The sequence below is a fragment of the Manacus vitellinus genome, unplaced genomic scaffold, assembly GCF_001715985.3.
Source record: "Manacus vitellinus isolate BGI_N305 unplaced genomic scaffold, ASM171598v3 scaffold_16_pilon, whole genome shotgun sequence".
Lineage (NCBI taxonomy): Eukaryota > Metazoa > Chordata > Aves > Passeriformes > Pipridae > Manacus > Manacus vitellinus.
This window is the reverse complement of record NW_021939189.1, coordinates 6,887,677-6,906,735: the sequence shown is the minus strand read 5'-3', so window position 1 is coordinate 6,906,735 and position 19,059 is coordinate 6,887,677. Positions and strand designations below refer to the sequence as shown.

General features: G+C 40.7%; 1 protein-coding gene across 7 annotated transcripts in view; it reads right to left on the bottom strand.

The window, feature by feature from the left end:
• Positions 1-19,059, bottom strand: part of AKAP13 (A-kinase anchoring protein 13) — a 186,842-nt gene that overhangs the window by 132,514 nt on the left and 35,269 nt on the right. For all 7 annotated transcript variants that reach the window (XM_018069671.2, XM_018069674.2, XM_018069675.2 and 4 more), the window contains exon 3: positions 13,376-13,420. In XM_018069671.2, the coding sequence (XP_017925160.2) occupies positions 13,376-13,408 (33 nt within the window). In that variant the 5' untranslated portion in view covers positions 13,409-13,420. The remainder of the gene's footprint in view (positions 1-13,375; positions 13,421-19,059) is intronic.

Sequence of the window (19,059 nt, the reverse complement as noted above, 5' to 3'; positions counted from 1 at the left end):
TCATCCTGAATGGCTAGAAATGGGAGGCCAGCCTGCCAATATCCCTTTGGTGAAAGTACAGACAGATCAAAGCCATTCTCTGGAATGCTCCAACAAATAAGAATAACTTAATTTCAAAACTAGTTTGGATCGACTAATATTTACTTGGCTTAAAGCCCATTGGAAATGAAAACATTCCATCTTGGTCCATTCATGAAAGAGGCCACCCTCTCCCTCGTTCAGATCTGAAAAATCTCTGGTCTCAGAGAGTTGTAACGGGATGTAAAGAAGGTGGATGTGGCTCTTTCCTCCAAATATATTCCCTTTTACAAACCAAAGGGAGAAAAAAGGTGGTCTGCCTCACCAAGGGACGGGTGCACTGGAAAAGCCAAACCTGATCTTGGGCTTTCAACCAGAAAACAATTCAGAAAGGGATTTTAGAGCGGCCCTACTCTGAAGCTTTGCCTTAGTTAAGGTAGTAGAAATACAGTTAGCTCCAGAAAGGCCCAAATGCTGTTACTAGGACTAAACCCCAAAACTATCCAGACAAGGCACCTGTTTGTCAGCATATTTTGCTGGCATTAGCACAACTCCACCTTTTTAGGTATTAGTTTTTCCAATAGTGCAGTTAAAGGCATGTGGATTGTGTACAGGCAAAGCATGAGCAACTCTGAGTAAGCTGTTAAAATGGACTATTTACATTCAAAGGCCTTTTTTTTTTTAATGGAAGACCTCAATATTTAGAAGTGACAATGAAGTGAACAAAATCTTTACACTCAAAGGAATTAAGATCACTTATCACCTTAAAAATAATATCCACCTTCCAAAAACAAATAATTGTTGTAAGCATGAAAAGACATCTTTCTTTTCTTTTCCACTTCAGGCTCTGGAAACGTCTGATTTTGGGGAATTGCTCATCATTTGGGACCATGAAAACAACCCTGACAAATGCAGAATTCAAGACTTCTACCTGAAAACCAAGTGTTTAGTTGGCAGTGGGAAAGGTTCCCTGAGGGATATCAGCTCTACCAGCAACAGGTAGACTTCTCTACAATCAACTGTGAAGGGAAAAAATATTCTTAGTGTGCTGGCTAACAAATTTTAATGTTTCTGAAAACAAACAAACAAAAATCAACACAATAACCAAACAAAAAAAAAAAAAACACCACAAAAAAAGGCCAAGCTGTATTTTTATAGCTGAAGCATGTGATTTTTAAGCTGGTTTTCCCCCCCATGGTTCATACTGGGAATTTTGAAGTACATTACTTAAGCCACTAACCACTCACTGACCTCCACACAGAGTCTAAAAACACTTATGAAAATGAAGCTTGCTTTAGAGAGCAATACTTCAGCACTCAAGTATCGCTTTAACATTCTGCTTTTAATGAGAAAACACTAACAACCAGTAATCATTAATTTGTTCTAAACAGAAAAGCAAAATTTCTGCTGCCAACAACTGATAGCAAACTCTGGCTGTTTTTTTCATGCCAGGAAAACCTACTGAATGGAAAGTCCGTGGGTTAGGTGGGTTAGAAATTCACATGAAGGAAAGAAACCTTCCACAGTGTGTTTCCTTCTAAGAGTTGTTGTAGATGTTGGCATTATGATGCCTCATTAAAGAAGCTGGATCAGGTGCTGGATTAGATGAGTAAACACAACCTGTCACTGTAACAAGTTTGGTTTTGTTTCCACTACTCATAACATGAATCAGATCCTTGTTGGGTCACTGCTTATTGCATTTTTGTTTGTTCCCCTTTGGAAAGCCCGAAACAGCTCCCAAGAGGGCTTCAGTGTACACAGGATGACAGCACAAAAATCACAGCTGTCATTTCTTCCTCCTCCTTCAGTTCAGGCTCATTGGTATCTTTATTTATTCCTTTTTAGATGGAGTTGGACTTGCTGTTACTCCCGCTACCGCTCGACACAGTGCGCACAGGATCGGGCTGGAATTCCAGCACGAGGCAAGTCCTTTCACATCCCCATGCTTTGATTTTCCCCATCAATGAAATGGGAATCGTGGTTCAAACATGAGTATTTTTCATCCAAACGGCTTCTAAGGGAACAGCTGGCTTTTCAATCATATGACGTTTTCTTTGGAAACCGACAATAATTAGGCTAGACAAAAATCAAAGGGAAAGTTGAGACAATTCCACCTCAAACTCAGAACTGCAGAAGACTCTGAAAGCAGCTGGAGGATGGAAAAGGCAAGGGTAAGGCAGCTTTAGAAAATATAACAGAAATCATCAAGCAAGAAAAAAAGTACAGTATAATTGTTTAGATGCTTGATGATCTATTTACCATCTACCTCTGGCAGCACACAAGATCAACAGTTAAACTGCTCCCAGGCAGTGTCCATATCTCGGGTGAGTATCCTGGAAGATCCCTCCCACATAAGGTTACCTTGGCTTGTGCAAACGACATCTGGGAAGGACACACGCAGCACGTGGACACATGGACATCTCCACACAGAGAGAAACAGGCACAGCCACACAGGCTCCCGACTACAAAAGGAAATGGGGGTTTGGGCAACTATTTTTAGAGCAAACATTACAGTGCTCTCATCTCCTGGAATAACCCTTTTGATTGAGAAAGGCTTAGATCCCAGTTTTTCCAGGTCTGACTAAGCGCTCCAGCCAGTCAGCTGTGACACAGAACTATCACTGCTGCCTCATAAAACCACAGGATGCTCTTCTTCCGTGGCAAGAAAATAACCTATGTCCAGCAAAGTCTTCCAGGCTGCTATTCCCAGGTTAACAGAAGCCAATGAACAGCTCACCCCTGAGGGGTGGAATCTGGGGATGGGTCCTACCTTCAAAACACCCAGTTGAGTCCCCTTCCCTCTCTGCCCTGGCATGGGGTGAGTTGTCAGTGGACCTCAGTGCTGCAGCCTGAAGCATCCATCCCCTTTTCCAGATGTGGCCATTTACCCTGCAAGCTCCCAGCACACATATATAAAAGGAAGGGACCCTGGGAGGAGGCCAGAAGTATCTGTTACAGTGAGATAACAACAATCATTACAGACATCCTCAATTTCACCAGTACTGACTCAACTTCACCAGTATTGACTCAGAGGAGTCACATCAAACACAGTTTATTCTGCAGAACTCCAGGCCCCAGAAACAAAGGTAGGGCTGTGAAATCTGTCTGAACATGAGCAGCTCTAGAAATCCCTCCTTGCCTCGAGATATCCCCTGTGATAAAGGCAGTGACCTGGGTCAGGATCGTGGAGAAAGATGGATGTCGTTCGGGTGGAGTGTTGCAACCTTCTGCAGATAAAACCTTCAGGGAGAGACTCCAGAAATAAATACAATGGCAAACTGCCAAGTTTGGTGAAGATTTGTGTCCTTTTTCATAGTCAATGACTTCAAACTCCTTGATCTTAAAGCATGAAGCAGAGAATTTTTCTTAAAATAAATTAAAAAAAAAAAAAACACAAAAGAAGACAACGAGAATTACTCCACTGGTTTAAATAAAATAATTAAAAAAAAAATAAAAAAATCAATCTCCAGGTCTAACCTTATTTCCTTTCTAAATTAACAGCAGTGCTATTATTCCTGCCAGTGAAAGGTTTCAGGTTAACGGCGTGGATACTGAGCCCCTCTGTGATGAGAAAGCCAGATTTTGCAAAGCAGTCTCTTATTATTTGGAAAATACAATCACAGACCATTATGTCTTGCCCACAGGTCACCAAAAGAGCAGAATGATGCTACATATTTTTCTGCCACCACATAGCAAATCAAGGTGATACCTTCCATATTTCATTAACACTGCACCAAGCCAAGTGATCTCCTCTTCCAATGCTAACCACAAAGCCATGAGTGAAACACTGACAGATAGGAAAAATAACTTTTTTCTCTCCAACACTTTCTTCCCCCAAAGGTGAGAAAGAATTTGGTCTAAAAGTAAGATTAGCTTAGCACACTGACGAATAAAATGTTGATGCAAGGAAAAGTAGGAACACAGTCAAAAAACTATTTATTCAAGACTCTATGAGTAAAAAGAATTTGTGGGAAAACATGGACATTTATGATAAATTGCCCTGATCTGTTGTCTCCAGGCCCAAGCTGGCTTCCACAGATCTATCCTGAGTGTGACCTGTGCTAAAAAATACAGCATGGACACATCCAACTTGCCTGTCTGCACAATCAACATCGTTACGGCTGATTTATTAACATCATCTCAGCCACACCACATCCCGAACCAATCCAGGACTCTAATCCTGCAGCAGGGTTTGTTTGCAAAGAGATAAAAGGTTTGAGGAGAGCAAGGAATGGATTTCCTACTCTGAGCTGGTGCGAGCAACACAAACTCCTGCAGAAATGGGTACACTTGAAGAAACCTGTTATTAGCAGCCCACATCCTTTGACAGAGCATGTCTTAGTCTCCAAATCAATCATCTCAAAGATGAATCTTTATTGAGTGCCAAGATGCTATTATAACTATTACACACATATTAATCCATGCAGCTCGAAGGAGATCTCTACAGACTGCCAACAGAAATCCATCAAAGTAACAGGATCTCGTTAGTGCTGAAAGAGACACATGATTTATCTTTATGGATAGATCTTCCTGACACACCACTTTGCTACACAGAGCCAGGAAGGTTACTAGATTGGGCTGTTAATAGCTAATTTAGCTGTATCACTGCCTTAGCACAGGGCTCCATGTGCTCTGCAGCACTTGTGTACCAACACTTGCTCACAGGATGCTTAGTGCATCTTCTTGGTGCTGGCCTCTGCTATACACAGCCAGCCTTCACAAAACCAAACAGCCAAGGCATTTCTTAAAATTTTTAGCATACAGAAAGACTTCATAAAATTAACAGTAAAATGCAAAAAATCAAAATTAAGGGGAAAAATAGAAAGGATGAGAAAAGTGCCATTCACCCTTTTGCGAAAAATGCAAACACCCAGCGAAGAACTGTGATGGGAACTTTAATATTTAGGTGAATCTGGCAGTATAGTGAAGAAAATATTGATTTAATTTTCATTTTTTTGGGCAGTTTAGTGTTAGCCAGACTGTGCACTTTCTGTCCTCGGCCACCATGGCCTGTAGTGCCTGAACAAGCAATTAGTGACAGTAACCCCAAGCCCCTTCCACCACAAGCCCTGTACAGCTCTTGTATAGAGGAGGAGGAGGTATGGAGGGACAGAAAAGCAGTAACATATTGGGGTTTACCTTTAAATTATGCAAGTCTCCATGTAATGTCACCACATGGACATGAAGTCAAGGCAAAAGACGGGAAAATTTCTCTGTAGCTGAATATCCACTCCAGTACCATCCAGTTTCCACAAGTACTGATCTTACTATTAGTTTTTTTTCAGAAATTGTGGACACTACTTCAATCAATTCCTAGAAAGCACACCCAAATTGATGTGAATGTCTTGCTCTGGCCTCATCCCGAAGCCTCTTCTGTTCTGCCCTACACTTAGAGAACTGAACCAGGTAATTTTATCACCAGCTGCTTGAGTGATTGATAGTATTTCCTACTAATTATTCACCTAACAATAACAACAAAATTGCAGTGCTTAGGAGCGATACAGCAGGCAGTTTGAATGTGTGCAGTGACTAACAGAAATCCAGCTACTCTCTTGGCACCAGAGAGGTGGAGAGAGTCACAATTCCTGGAAGATAAAGTACATATGATGACACATTATTAGAAACAATCTCATATCACTGGAGCATTTTCACAAATAGCCTTGATGTGTCTTAAAGGAAAAAAAAAATAATCAGGTTTGAACACTAAGATCCAAAGGCAGAAGAGAGTTGAAGAACGGTGTTTTCCTGGTACTTCAGCCTCCTCTACAGTACAGCAAAATGCTCCAAGAGAGAGCTCGGCGTGTTTCAGAGCACTCATTTTCCTGCCAGCTGCAAAATATCCTCACCAGTCTTTAAATATTTCACAGCTACAGTACTTAGAGCTACTGTAATGACTGAGGCACTTTTTAAACTGACATTTTTGCCATTAGAGAACAGAAGCCATTATAACCATTATCCTCCAGTAGAAGTACCCCGCCAACCACAACTACAGAGAAGAAACTTTTGCAATGTTTAGAAGAAACATTTTGAAACAACGATACAAACACAGGCAGCCCTGAAAATGTGTCCTGCAACAGAATTGCCACTTGATGGCACTGCACAGCATTGAGCTACAATTATCCACAGTTATTTTATTTTCCACTTAAGCACAATGTGGAATTGTTTTACTGAACGAGGCGGAGGAAGAGCACTTGCAGAGAGACCACATGCAGCAGAGCCTTTGGAAGCAATGGGAGACACTGTAGGTAGAGTTCAGGGGATTTCAGAGGTTATGTAAAATCGTGCCTTCATCAAATCAACATCTTCATAACCACTGCTCTCACATCAGCTCTGCTGTCAGAACTCTAGTCTAACAAAATGACTGTCAGCGCTTTGTTCGAGGAAATACAGCAGGGACATGTAACCTGATGAATGAGATAGGAAACGTGTTTGATCATTTTAAAAGGTAACATAATATTTATGAACTCTCTACATAAATACATTCCACAGAGGAAGAGTAGCTGAAGAGTTTCTTCATCCTCTTAAACCCAAGTCCTGATCTCTGTTGCTCATTCCTCCCAAGAGGAGAGGAGGCAACACTGTCAGCAATGCTGGGGATGAGACAGTGTTTGTCCAGGCATTACCCAGCTCACCAGTTAGGACAAGAAATAAAGAATCCTAAATGAAGAGCCCAAGATATATACATAATTTCACCCAATGTTAATATAACTTAGTGTGACAATATAAGGATTCCTTCTGTAGCTTCAGAAAACCAGCTGAAACAATCTTAACAACTCCCCAGAAGCAGATCATTGTCTCTACCAGCTGTACCAGCTCTGGTATTTTTCTTCTGCAGGTCATAATAAAGTTCACACAAAATGCTGCAAAGCAGTGGTGAGTTAAGGGCAGAATTTCAGACATGTGCTCCAGACTTCAAGCCAGACCATTTATTGTTTACCAGCATTTTCATTTCCACAAAACAGGATCACAGAAGAAAAGTTTAAATAGATAATGATGGGAGGAGGGCTTTGAACTCAAATAACCAGCACTTTTAGTCCCAGGACAATATGGAAGAAGGGTTGAGAAAAGGCCACTGAGCTGCAATTTAAGCAAGGGCTTATCCTGCAGGAAGGTGATGCTGATGATCTGGCAGCCTTGTCTGACTTTTCCTGGCCAAAGTTGCCTTCAGTAAATGCACAAAAGTGACCATTTCACAAACAACCCTGTGCTAACATGGCACAGATCTCACGGGCTAGTGAATGCCTCACTTAACAGGAGCAAGCCAAGCAACCAGCCTCATGATAACCAAACTCTACACCCAAAGTCTGCCTTTAGGTATAGGGAAACACAGAAGCAGCAGGGAGCTTGCCAGGAGATGGTGCTGAGCTCAGGTGGCAGCTGCCAGACACCCATTTCCACAGAAGGGATGCCTTCCTGCATGATGCAGACCAGAGCTGGGGAAGTGGAGGATGAAAAGAATCTAAATCAAGGATCTAAGTGACAAAAACTAAAAAGATGAGGTCAAGCACAGTTTATTGAGGAAAGCATTTTGCATGGAGAATGAAAGCAGAGCCAGACAGGCAGCAATATACACCTCTCAAAAAATCAGTTTATTCAGGCGCCTCGGTGACTTTCTTAAAACCAAGCAGCAGGTTCTTCCACAAGCAACACAAGCAAATATTTTATTTGTTAAAGGTGCTCAGAGGCCTTCACTCATTCATAACTCAAAGACATTTTGAAGGTGGGGCAGAAAACTAGTTTGTCATTATGAAGAAATCAAGTACCTAACAAATAAAAGACAAGAGGTTTATCAGATCCTCTAACCACAGAGCTGAACTAAACATCAAGGCTCGTTCTCCTCTTGCCTAAGGACTGTGAGAGAAAGTAAGACAGGGCTTCTGTATGGTGACTTGTGAGAAATTCCCACATCAAAAGCATGCAAGGTATGTTCTACCTTTTCAGCTGGACTGACCTCAGATATTCAGGCATCTCAGTGGCCTCTGTCACCATAAATGCCACTAAGCAAAAAAATTCAGTGTTAGTAGAAAAGTAACTAAACCACAGATGCCAACCTCATGACAACATCTTATTGTAAAATTACAAAGGTATTTCATTTTGTCCTTTCGTCTCCTTGGTAGAGATTCCTGAAGAACAATAATTGTCCAGCACACAACAGTGCACAAGTGACACCTGAGATGGTTTCAGCCACAGCAAGAGGCTGGACATCAGATGCAACACCTCTCTGCACTCAGGGGCATGGGGAGCCACAGCACTAGGGACAGAGTGCTGCCACAAGCCTCAAGCTCTCTGTATTGAGAACCCTTTTTTCTTCAATCCTTTAATATTTATACAAAAGGGGTTGGTTTTTTTTTCTTAAAACACAAACATCAGAGGGTATCACAATTGCTTTTCTCAGGAATAAACAGTGCACTTCAGTGGGACATCATTCGATATGAATATGTAAGTGGGGAAAAATAGTATAAGTATTATCGGTTTTTTCCATTTTAGATTAAAGCAAGACACACTGGGAAATTTACAGGAGCAGTTCATTCATTAACAGAAGAGAGGACCTACTGTACCCAAACCCTAGGTTATATTAAGAGAGGGTCAATGCATTCTTTCTGCGCCTTTTGAAGTTCATACTTCATTAAGTTGTGTGACATTTTGCCTTGGAAGTGGGAGCTCTCATCTCTATCAAAAAGTCTCCTTGAGAAACTCTGCAGGTTACACAGCTCCTAAGTGGCAGTTTAGACAAGAGACTCCATCCACAGACCTGATTAAAGACCAAAGTCAATGGCAGCATTTTTATCAATTAAATGTTTGCCCTCTCATGCAATCACCAGTTATGACACATTTAGGTTTGTCACTCCAAATAACGTGGGCACACCTTAGGCAAACCATGCAGAGGAGGAGTGCTCTGATTTAAAACAAGTTTGTTCCTTTTAATCTAAAAGGAAAAAGGAAAAAAGTTTGCAGCAATACATCACCCTTCTCCAGCTGCTAATCTTTTCCATTTCACACCCACTGATCATTATCACCATGAAAAAACACTCCTGTCATAAAGGCAGATCTAAGGTTGTAGCCTTGGTTGTAATCAAGAGTAGATGAGCTTAATGCTTCCCAACTCATTCCCTGCTTGTCACTCCAGTCCTTTTCCAAAACATTCATACCCAATACTACTCTCAGGTTATTTTTCGAGGGAAAAAAAAAACCACCAAAAACCAAAACCCAAATCAACATTGATTTCAGAGTGGCAGGAGACGTGACTGGGTTAGAAAAACGATCAATAACACTACAGAGACCCCACAGCCAGCAGAGGCTGAAATCAGAAGCCACGCACATCACTTTTGAAGTACAATTTTCAGGACTTTATGTAGCTGAAGACTCAACCTTGTTAATTCCCTCCCATGCACTCAATATTTATTAAAGTTTTGTCAGAAACCTTGATCCTTTTGTAATTAAATCTCCTGCTGAATACCCTGCTGGACTCCCAATTAATGACAATGTTTCTAAAAAGATCAACACTTCACCTTTGCAAAGCTCTCTCCCATTTTCTTTCACTTGCCTGGATGTTAGCAACTGCTGAGTTTAAGCTAAGTGACTACTTTGTACTATTTCATCTGTAAACAGAGAGCTTAGTGAATCACAACAATAAAAAGGTCACTTACTAACAAACCTCCATTGTTCAGAGCCTTTTTCATCCTTTTTTTCCATACTTCTTCATGATCTGGATATTGCAATAACACATTGACAAGAGTCAGGAAGCACCTTACAGTACTGAAGTTAAAATTTTGACTTTTGATGATAGAGAGATAGAATGTTTATAAAAAGATGATCAGCAAGGTCATTGCAAGTACTTAAGGAAAACAAACAAAACTGAAGCTCCTGACTTCCCACCTCCCATCAACCAAAGACTCCTGCAACCCTCCTGTTCCACTCCAGTACTGATAGCAAACAAACAGCTTGGTCCTTCAGCTTTGACACCCTGGACTTCCTGAGCACAAAGTCCCGGGCACATCAGAAATAAGGTTTGAACACTACCCTTCATCCACTACGCTGTGCCTGATAAGAATTTCTGTAGCAACAGGACAGCACTGTTAGTTTTGGATTTAAACCAGTATCTGTGCATCAAGAAAGGTATTCCCAACTGCAGTCTAAGGGCTGGCAATCAAAGGACTGTCCAGCCACATGGATCCTTTTTTGCAGGTGAAGAAATCAATGCATTTTAAGGACATGGTTTGAATATCTTTATTTCAAACTCACCCCACAATATTCAGCCACAGGGTCTGCAAAGTCACACTGCCTTTTCTAAAGGCAATGACGTGTTGACAGTGGTAGGATGGAAGAGCTGCTTGACCTACAGCCTGTGTGAGCACTGGTGGTATCACACCCGGGCTATATTGAGGAACACTCCCCTGCCCTATCTCTCCTGGCACAAGCCCCTCTGCCCCATGACTGCACTGCTGTAAGCAGCACCCAGGGCCAGAGGAGCTCGTTAAACGGCATTAAGGGAGGTAACAAACAGCTCTAGGTGACAGATAAAATGCTCCTGGGGGGACCTGGCTCCTGGGAACAGCTGCTGACAGAGGAAAAGTTGAGCTGTGGTTCCAGCCCAAACCTGCAGCAATACAATGCTGAGCTCCAGTTCCTGGCAACCTCATTAACCAGAGAACAATCAAGCAATGCTTAAATGTGACTTATTTAATCACAAAAACATGACACTTTTGTTATTATTACAGAATGTGTTTTCCACCTTATTTCTTAATCTTCACACTTACAAAGGCCAGTAGTCTCGTCATATGACCTCCAGTGGTCACAAGCTCTGCAGGGGCAGGACAGATGACTTTTACAGAAGAGGTAAATAAAAGTCCAAGCAGCCAAAAGAAAGTACCAAGAAGGATGCAGCAGGTGGTCTTCTTTCTATTCATGTACATCAATTTGAATAATACTAGAATCTCTATCCCCCTATTAGTGTGTATTTGAAAGTACAATCTTTTCCATCACCCACAAAACTTTGGTCCCAAGTACACTGGACATCTCAGGTTCCCAAATCCCTTTTCTTAATTATGAAGCAATTATCTGGGCAAACTGGTGATTATCAGATAGAACAAAATATGCTCTAGTTCTCTAAGTGGCTTCCAGGAACTGAACTGGAGACATAATTTTTTTACTTTCTTCTCCTAAAAGGAGCTTCTAAAAGTAATGCTGCTGATGATAAAACCAGCTATCTAATGGAGCTTTCAGGATGAAACTCATCCAAGACTTAGTAAAATAATAAACAAAATTATGTAATCCTGAATCTAAGCTAGTGGTTTAAAAAAGGAAGAGTGCAAAGGATGTAATGCAAAGGTGTCAAGAACAAAATGGGGAAGTGTGGGAGAAGCAAATTTTCCTGAGAGTGGACAAATACAGGGAGATCCTCTGACATGTCAGTATTGCCTGTTATTTCCAGTGATTTACAGAGATGGAATTCCTTATGGAGAAATTCACAGGATACTGTTCTCAGTTATTTGAAAACAGGCTCTAGGAGCCTCTATGTGGAAAACAGAGTTGCCATCACTTTGAAGAAGGAACCTGATGAAGTTTGCTATTCACCTACCAGTGGTGAGGCTACAAGACTCTTGTGCCTACCCCTGGAAATATTACCAGGAGGATGCTTTATTCTTTATGTTCTGCTCACACCTAACAACTCTCAGACATGCTGTCAATTAGCAACACAAGGAAAACAAAACTGATCTTAAAATGTACAAAGCATTTATACTGAGAGCAAACAGAACTACTAAATATTGACTTTTCAGATTTCCTTAAGCTACCAAATTTTTTTGTTTTGAAAGGGAGCTGATTTGGGTATACGCCTGGTCGGGGGGGAGAAGGAAGAGAGAAAAGAGAGTCACTGATGTATTAACAGTGTTGTCACCAACTTATTTGCATTGCAAAGAACCAGTACACCAAGTGCCATACAATCATTATTTTACACTGGGCTATGTTTGACTTCAGCCCAGTTCTCACTATCACATAGGGATGAGGACTTCTAAGTGTACCACTCCAGTGTTACATATTAAATAAACCCCCACACAAAACAGTGGGAAAATAAACTCATTCAGTAGATAAGACTGAGAAAACAAAGCCTCCTGATTAGTTAAGTCATACACTGTTCAAATGACATAAGGATAATTTTATCCTGCATTCCACCATTCACGTTTCTACTGTAGCAATTCTATCATATTTTTGAACATAAGTTTCACTCTCTTTTAACGTGTTTTAAGCTTAAATTAAGTTTCTTTAAAGTCAAGGTGCATTTAATAGGCTTGAGATTTAACAAAATTCAGGCAACATTTAGCTTCAAAATACAGAATATGGCATATTCCAGGAAAGCATCCTCCCGAAGTCAGGTCGTAGTGTTTTAATCTTGCTTCAAGCAAAAGACTTAGCACAATAAGTAGAGAATAAATTCCAATATAGACTTCCAGTTGGTACTTAAAAGTAGGTAAAATTTAAAGCTCCCACAGCATTAAAGGTGAATACAATCCATTATTTACAATGCACAACACCCTCCAAGATACAGGTCTACTAACAGTCCTGATTGTTCTTCCTTCCCTTTAAAAGCCACATTTGCAAGCAATTTTCCCTTCAAGTTTTCCATCCTTGCATCCAGCTCTGCCCTTGCTGGCGAGGGCAGGGCCATGAGCTGCAGCAGCTAACGCTGCTCCGAGCGGGGCAAGGCAATATGGAAAGCAAACAGTTACAGACCTGGCTGGCAGCTTTGGCACAAATTTAACACACACATTCGCACACCCCCGCAAACCCAGGTCTAATTTGACAGTCCCCATGTTCTGCAACAAAGCTGCTATTCAAGAGCAAGAGGAAGCTTGTTCCTTGCTAATGGAGCCACGGAGGTTATGAGCTTCCAGGAGGCTGACGTAAACCATACCCCGCTGCAGCCGAGCCCTGCGCTGCTTCCAGTTCCTCCCTGCCACGTTTAAAACTGCAACCAGAAAAATATTACCACAGTGGGCAAGCACTGCACGCTGGGATGCCCCATTTTCCACCCAGGCAATTTCTTCTTACCACCTCTCAACACATCAAGTCACAGGAGCGCGGCCGTGAGCTCCAGGGGAGGGGAAAAAAATAAAAGCAGGGGATACCTGCACAGAGACAGCATTGTATGGCTCAAAAGTTATTTAAAACAGTCTGCTGGAAAGCCAGAGGAGCTCTGTGACTTACCTGGGCTTTATCACTGAGCATTTGCAACTGAATTAATATAAATAACCTCCTCAGGGAGCAAAGAGAAAAGGAGCAGCATCTCCAAAAAGATGGTGGAAAGCATTTTGTGTGAATAGTAGAAAAGGAAAAAAAAAGTATTTTAATTGGTACTCACATATAACGGGGCTTGCTGTGGATTAAGTTTCATGACCTCAGAACACTGAAACAAAAAAAGAAAAAGCAAGTTTAAGCTATTTTTCATAATATTTTAGGTACTTCTTTATAAGCTGCTTTAGCATCCACACATCACTTCTTCCAATAATCACTTTTACACAGCAATTTTCTATCGTCTCCCTTTGGATCAACAAGAATCTGTCAATTTTTTATTTTTTCTTAAATTTATCATCACATTAAGCAAAGACAACTCTAAAATAATTAGTAAAGTGCTCATCTGAGCCATCTGCAGTGTTGGTGCTGAGGACATCCCCCAAGTGAAATTCACTTCCCCTTCATGTCCATCCCATTTCATCTGTCCTCCTAGCAACCTTCACTTCATATCTGCTTTTTTATGACAATTATGAATCCTTAATTGCCATCCTTCCAACCAATTCCCCCACTCCCCCACAAAAAAGCATCTGTAAACATTTGCAGTTCTCTCTGCTGCTCAAGAAATCCACCTACTACCTTGCCCAAGTGAGTTTGGTGCCATTTTTCACCCTTTCACTGGATTATTTGTTAAAAAAATATTTCAAAACTATTAAAAAAAAATAAAAAATGCTCCTTGGAAAACTGAAGAAAAATTTCCAAAATAGACAATGCTCACGATTCTGCATCGGCATTTTTCATAGTCAAAAACTACCATTACTCATCCAACAAAAGTGATTTTAGCCAAGACCGTTTCCTCTTTCAGGTCTGTCTCTGGAATTTCTCTATAACATGGTGAAAGTTTCCTGTACTGAGGTTTTTAATCAGTTGAGCCAGAATTTCTCTTGCATTAGTTCCTCCCTTGCAGCAGAAAATATTCACCCTAAACAAAAGCTCTAAGTTTTCATTTAATGTGTGTATTAAGAGATCCAGGATCCTAAGATGAAGGAATGCAAAACAATTAAAAATGGAATTTCTGCTGTTACTCATGTCTGCAGTACTGGTAATGCTCTGCAAATACTTGAAACCCTTTTTAAAATAGATGAAATACCACTCTGCTTTTCACACAAAAAACACAGGATCTTGTTCATACTTTGCTCCTGTCCAAATCCCACAGTTTGCCTTCAGTGAGACAGAAATGAAACCACAGCCTAAGTTTTCTTAGCTGATTCCAGCTATCCTTGCTCCTTCACACGCTCTCCTTATTTTACAAAATGTTTTTGTACCAGTTGCTTTAAAATGCCAGAGTGACCTGCCAAGCTTGTGCATCAAAACAGCCCCTCTGCAAAAGGTCCTCTGAGGCAGCCGGTGATATTTTGCAATAGTTTTAAATCTAGTCCAATTCATGTCTATTTTCAACCTTGAGATTCCCCTTCGTACAGCAAGAATGCCTCAAGATGGTTATGACTGATAGTTTTCACTGTATTTTCAGCTCTGATAAAGACTGACTTACTCACCAAAATAGGAGATTAGTAGCCCTAGCTTTCATTTGAGCAGGTGAGCTCCAAGGACAGCTCTGCAAGTAAACCTCACTTGTGCCCTACAACATGCTCCTGAATTCAAGTCCTACTGAGGGCACAAAAATAAAAGAAAAAGAAAAAAGAAACAAAAAGAAAAAAAAATTGACAAACCCTGCCAATCTCCATCATGACCTACTTGAGCCTCTCTCTCCTATTCTGAACCTGAGTATCCTGAACAGGGGCACAAAAACATTACCCATTTATTATTTTATTTTATCTTATGGAAGTCAAACGATGGATGCAAAAACTTCTTCTTAAGTTCACTTCACTTTTGAATTTTTAGAAAGTCTCATTCTCTCAAGAAGCAAAATTCAGACTTCTTGTCTAATACAGCAATTTGGTCCTTTTTTTATGGAGCAGACAATGAGTATTAATATGACTGTTCCTTTCAAGACCATCGGTGGAAACCAGTAAAAGGAGCTTTCCTGTGCTGTCTGGCTCAAACAGGCCGCAAGGTAGCAAAGATCTCTATGAAACATCAGCTGCAGAGGAACATGCCCTCAACAGAGCCTTTAGGTTCCTGTAATTCAAGGAATAAAGTGAGATGGCATCCCCTGAGCTTTGTCATCTGACAGAAGTACAGACTGCTTTGTTCTGCTCCATCACCTTCCTGGCGGACGCTTGGGAGCAGCTGAGTAGACAGAGAAATGAGAAAGAGGAGGAAGACACGTACAGATCAGGACAGGGTGGCATTACAAACTCCCCCTGGGTCACCTCTTTCTGTGGTAGAGGTGGTTTTGGCTCTGATGAAAGTGCCACAAGTCATAGAGTCCAAAAGGAGCACATACTTGATGTGTAAGGAAGGGAGAATATCAACACCTCTCACCTAGGAAAAAAGGGGAGGACTGTGAGTTCAAACTCATGACCAGTTTTTGTTGGGTTTTTTTGGCAAGAGAAGTGTACAGCAGCAGTAGGAAAATAAGGTGACACTGCTGAACACTTGGTCTTGTCAAAAAATCCTGGAAATACTTCCTGAAGGGAGATTTTCTTCCCCCTTATCTTAACAGTTGGCCCTTACATCAGTAACTTAAAATGATCTCTCAGTTCATTATGCACATGTCATTCCAATTTTTCTAAGTATGCTAACTTAGTTTGCAAAGAGACAGGCAGGTTTGGAAGATATTTTATTTTATCTTGTTAGGAAGTGCTCTGGCAAAAACATAGGAGAAAAACTGAGTGACAGATAAGCCTGAATGACTATTCTGCGTCAACAAAGGACTAAATTTAGGTTTCTAGACAAGTGGACTTCTCCAACCAGTGGGAAGGCAGGGAACAGCCTCTGAAAAACTTCAAAAAACTTTAATCTAGTAAGAAAAGGGAAAACAAAAGGCAGATCATAACCAAATCAAGATTCATAAGGACCCTAATATAGTCAATTTACTTCAAGTGTGAAAATGAGGAGGAAAAAAAACAGGAGAAAAGAGTTAAACTGCATTTTCTCCTATTATAAGAGGAGCACATCCTTCAAGACAGTTCCTTCTATGAGCCCCAGAAAGCAATTTCTATCTTTTTGGGTAGCAAGAACTGGCTCTTTCAGACGTGGTAGACTGCAGTGAGAATAATGGTCCTACTGTGGGATCAGGATCTGGACTACACATGAACTGCCCTGAAAGCCAAACTAACCTGAACAGGCAAATATAAATCCCACCTCCCTTGCCCAGCTCCCACTCAGCTATGGGCATCCTCATGGCAGCCAGTAGGTTTTACTCCAGCAGCAGTTGTCTGTACTTAAAACATTGATATTATTTCTTTCAAATAGCTGAATCTTTTGAATTTCAATGTCTGGGAGGTTTATCACATGCTCTATATACATATAGACAATTATATTGCAATGTTTCTGGAATTATATTAGGTTTTCCACCTTAGGATACCACAGTGAAATCCCTTGCATTTGCAAATTTGAAAGTAGGACATGAAATGAAAATCCAGGTTCAAGTTCTTCAAAGCAACAGTGGTTTTAGACATTATAAAAATCTGCACAGGTCAGTAAAATAGAAAGCTACTGAAGCCTTCTCCAAATGGGATGGATACCTTTCTGCTCTGTTAAGCATTAAAGAATTAATACAGTCAGTTGTATTAAAGTCTCTTCTATAGAACTTCAGTGTTATTTTGCACAAAATTTCATGGGTAAGGACAAATGACTGTTCTTCATTTCACTGGGTATGGTAACTGACAGGGAAAGAAAGGAAAAAAGCATTTATTTGCTTTACTGTGGTTCCCAAAAACTCATCTAGGATTAGGGCTCCATTGGTTACATGCTGTAAAAATGCCAGTGCAAAGGGAGCTTCTGCCCCAAAGAGTTTACAAACAAGCACAGGCAGTAGGAAGGGATATGAACACCTAGTGCTGAAGCAATAAATCCTTTTCCTCCACTACTCCCAGCTACCATTTCATTTAACCATAATTAGGTGGTTTATTTCCTCTAGGCATTGCAGGCAAAGTATGTATTTTGAGGGCAAATATGAGAGGAAGGTCAATGGTCCTTCAGATCAAACCAGCCCACACACAAGCTGTAATGCTGAAGGACTCTGAACACCGTGTAGACAGGAATTCCAAAATGGTTTTCCATTTTCCCATCACTCCCTGTTCAGACTTGGTTGTTTTGGCATTGGTTCTACACCATACACATCTAAGAAAGGAAACCTCGTGCCACTCTCAAGAGTTGTCAATTAGCAATTTTTTTTTTTTTAATCAGAAAGAAGATCTACAGATGGGCAGAAACAAGAACAACCAATCTCACCTCCAACAACTGACCAGAACTGCAATGAGGAGAAGGACGAGGGGTATTTAATCCATGCAGTATGCCTGAGAAAGCCTACCTACCACTGTCCTCCTCCTCCCTCATGCACTAAATAAACTTCTGTTTTAAGTGTTTGAGTTTTTCCAAGCTTTTCAAGTTCAGGTTTAAGGTATTTTAAGTAAACTTCAGTTCTACATATACTTCAAGTTTAAGCTTTGTTGAAATTTATCTGAATCCCAGCACTTGACCTTTTCATTTATCATTCTGACATTTGATTTTAGAAACATTGATTCTTATTTGCAAAGCTTTACCCATGCACTCCCAGCTGTACAAAAAAAAACCCAAAACAACCAACCCAATCTTAGCCATAAAGAGCTTGTGGTTGAGGGCAAGAAAGAACAGCCAAAAAACACATGAAGAATCTGATGGTTACGGGTTGCACGGAAAGCATTCCAACAGATAAACAGAAATGCAGAGAAAGCAGGATGGCTTTCCAGTTGTAAGCATCACAGCATCACTGGGATGAAAGCCAAAGAAGGATTTATCTTTTTTCAATGTAACAGAATTTACTTTCTATAAAACCATCCTGTAACAGTAGTTTATAAGGACTTCACTCCTTGGAAGGACTAAAATTTGACTTCAAGGCTCTGGAGTAACACTTCACTAGGTAGCCCAAACAACATATATCCCATAGAAATTCAGAAAGAACTACTGATGTTGATTATCTGCAAAAGAGCAAGACAAACAGAATTCCTTTTGTACTGTACCATGGGCACCAATACATATATCCACAGTGGGACAACCTGCCTTATAGCCAACACTCAGATCCTCACCCTTTAGGCAAATAACCCCTAAGTTGTAAAAGAGTTTAAAGAAATCCAGGATTTCCCAGGAGTACACATCCACCCCCCTTCTCAGCTTTCTGCTATATGGTTGTACTACAAAAATAAAACCAAGATTCCAAAAACACATCACTTCTCATTCAACAAAGCATAGTGTCCTCAAGGGCACTCCTCCACACTCTGGTTGTACGAAATGTTAATTTATCAAGTACTTGGGAATATCAAGAGGATTGGGTTTCAGGCCCTGCAGAGCTGCTGCTCTAAACCACACAAGATAAATAAAAATGGGGAAATGGCAAGTGGGGGGACTGGAGAGGAGACCAATTGCCCATATACAGATGAATTCCTGCTGCAGCCACGATTTCATGCTAAGAGAACTAAAATAGCAACTTCTTTCACAAGTTTATTGTTCTCCCTCAGTGTCAAGGGAATACCACTTTTGAGTGGTATATGACGTTACTGTGTTGTATTATTCATCATCAGTCTCCTCGATTTTTTGTTATAAAACAATTATTTGAAAAAAGGCTTTTTTTGGTTTGGTTATGGGGATTCTTTTGTCTTTTTTTTGGTTTGGTTTTTTTTTTGTTTGGTTGGTTGGTTTTTTTACCTGTAG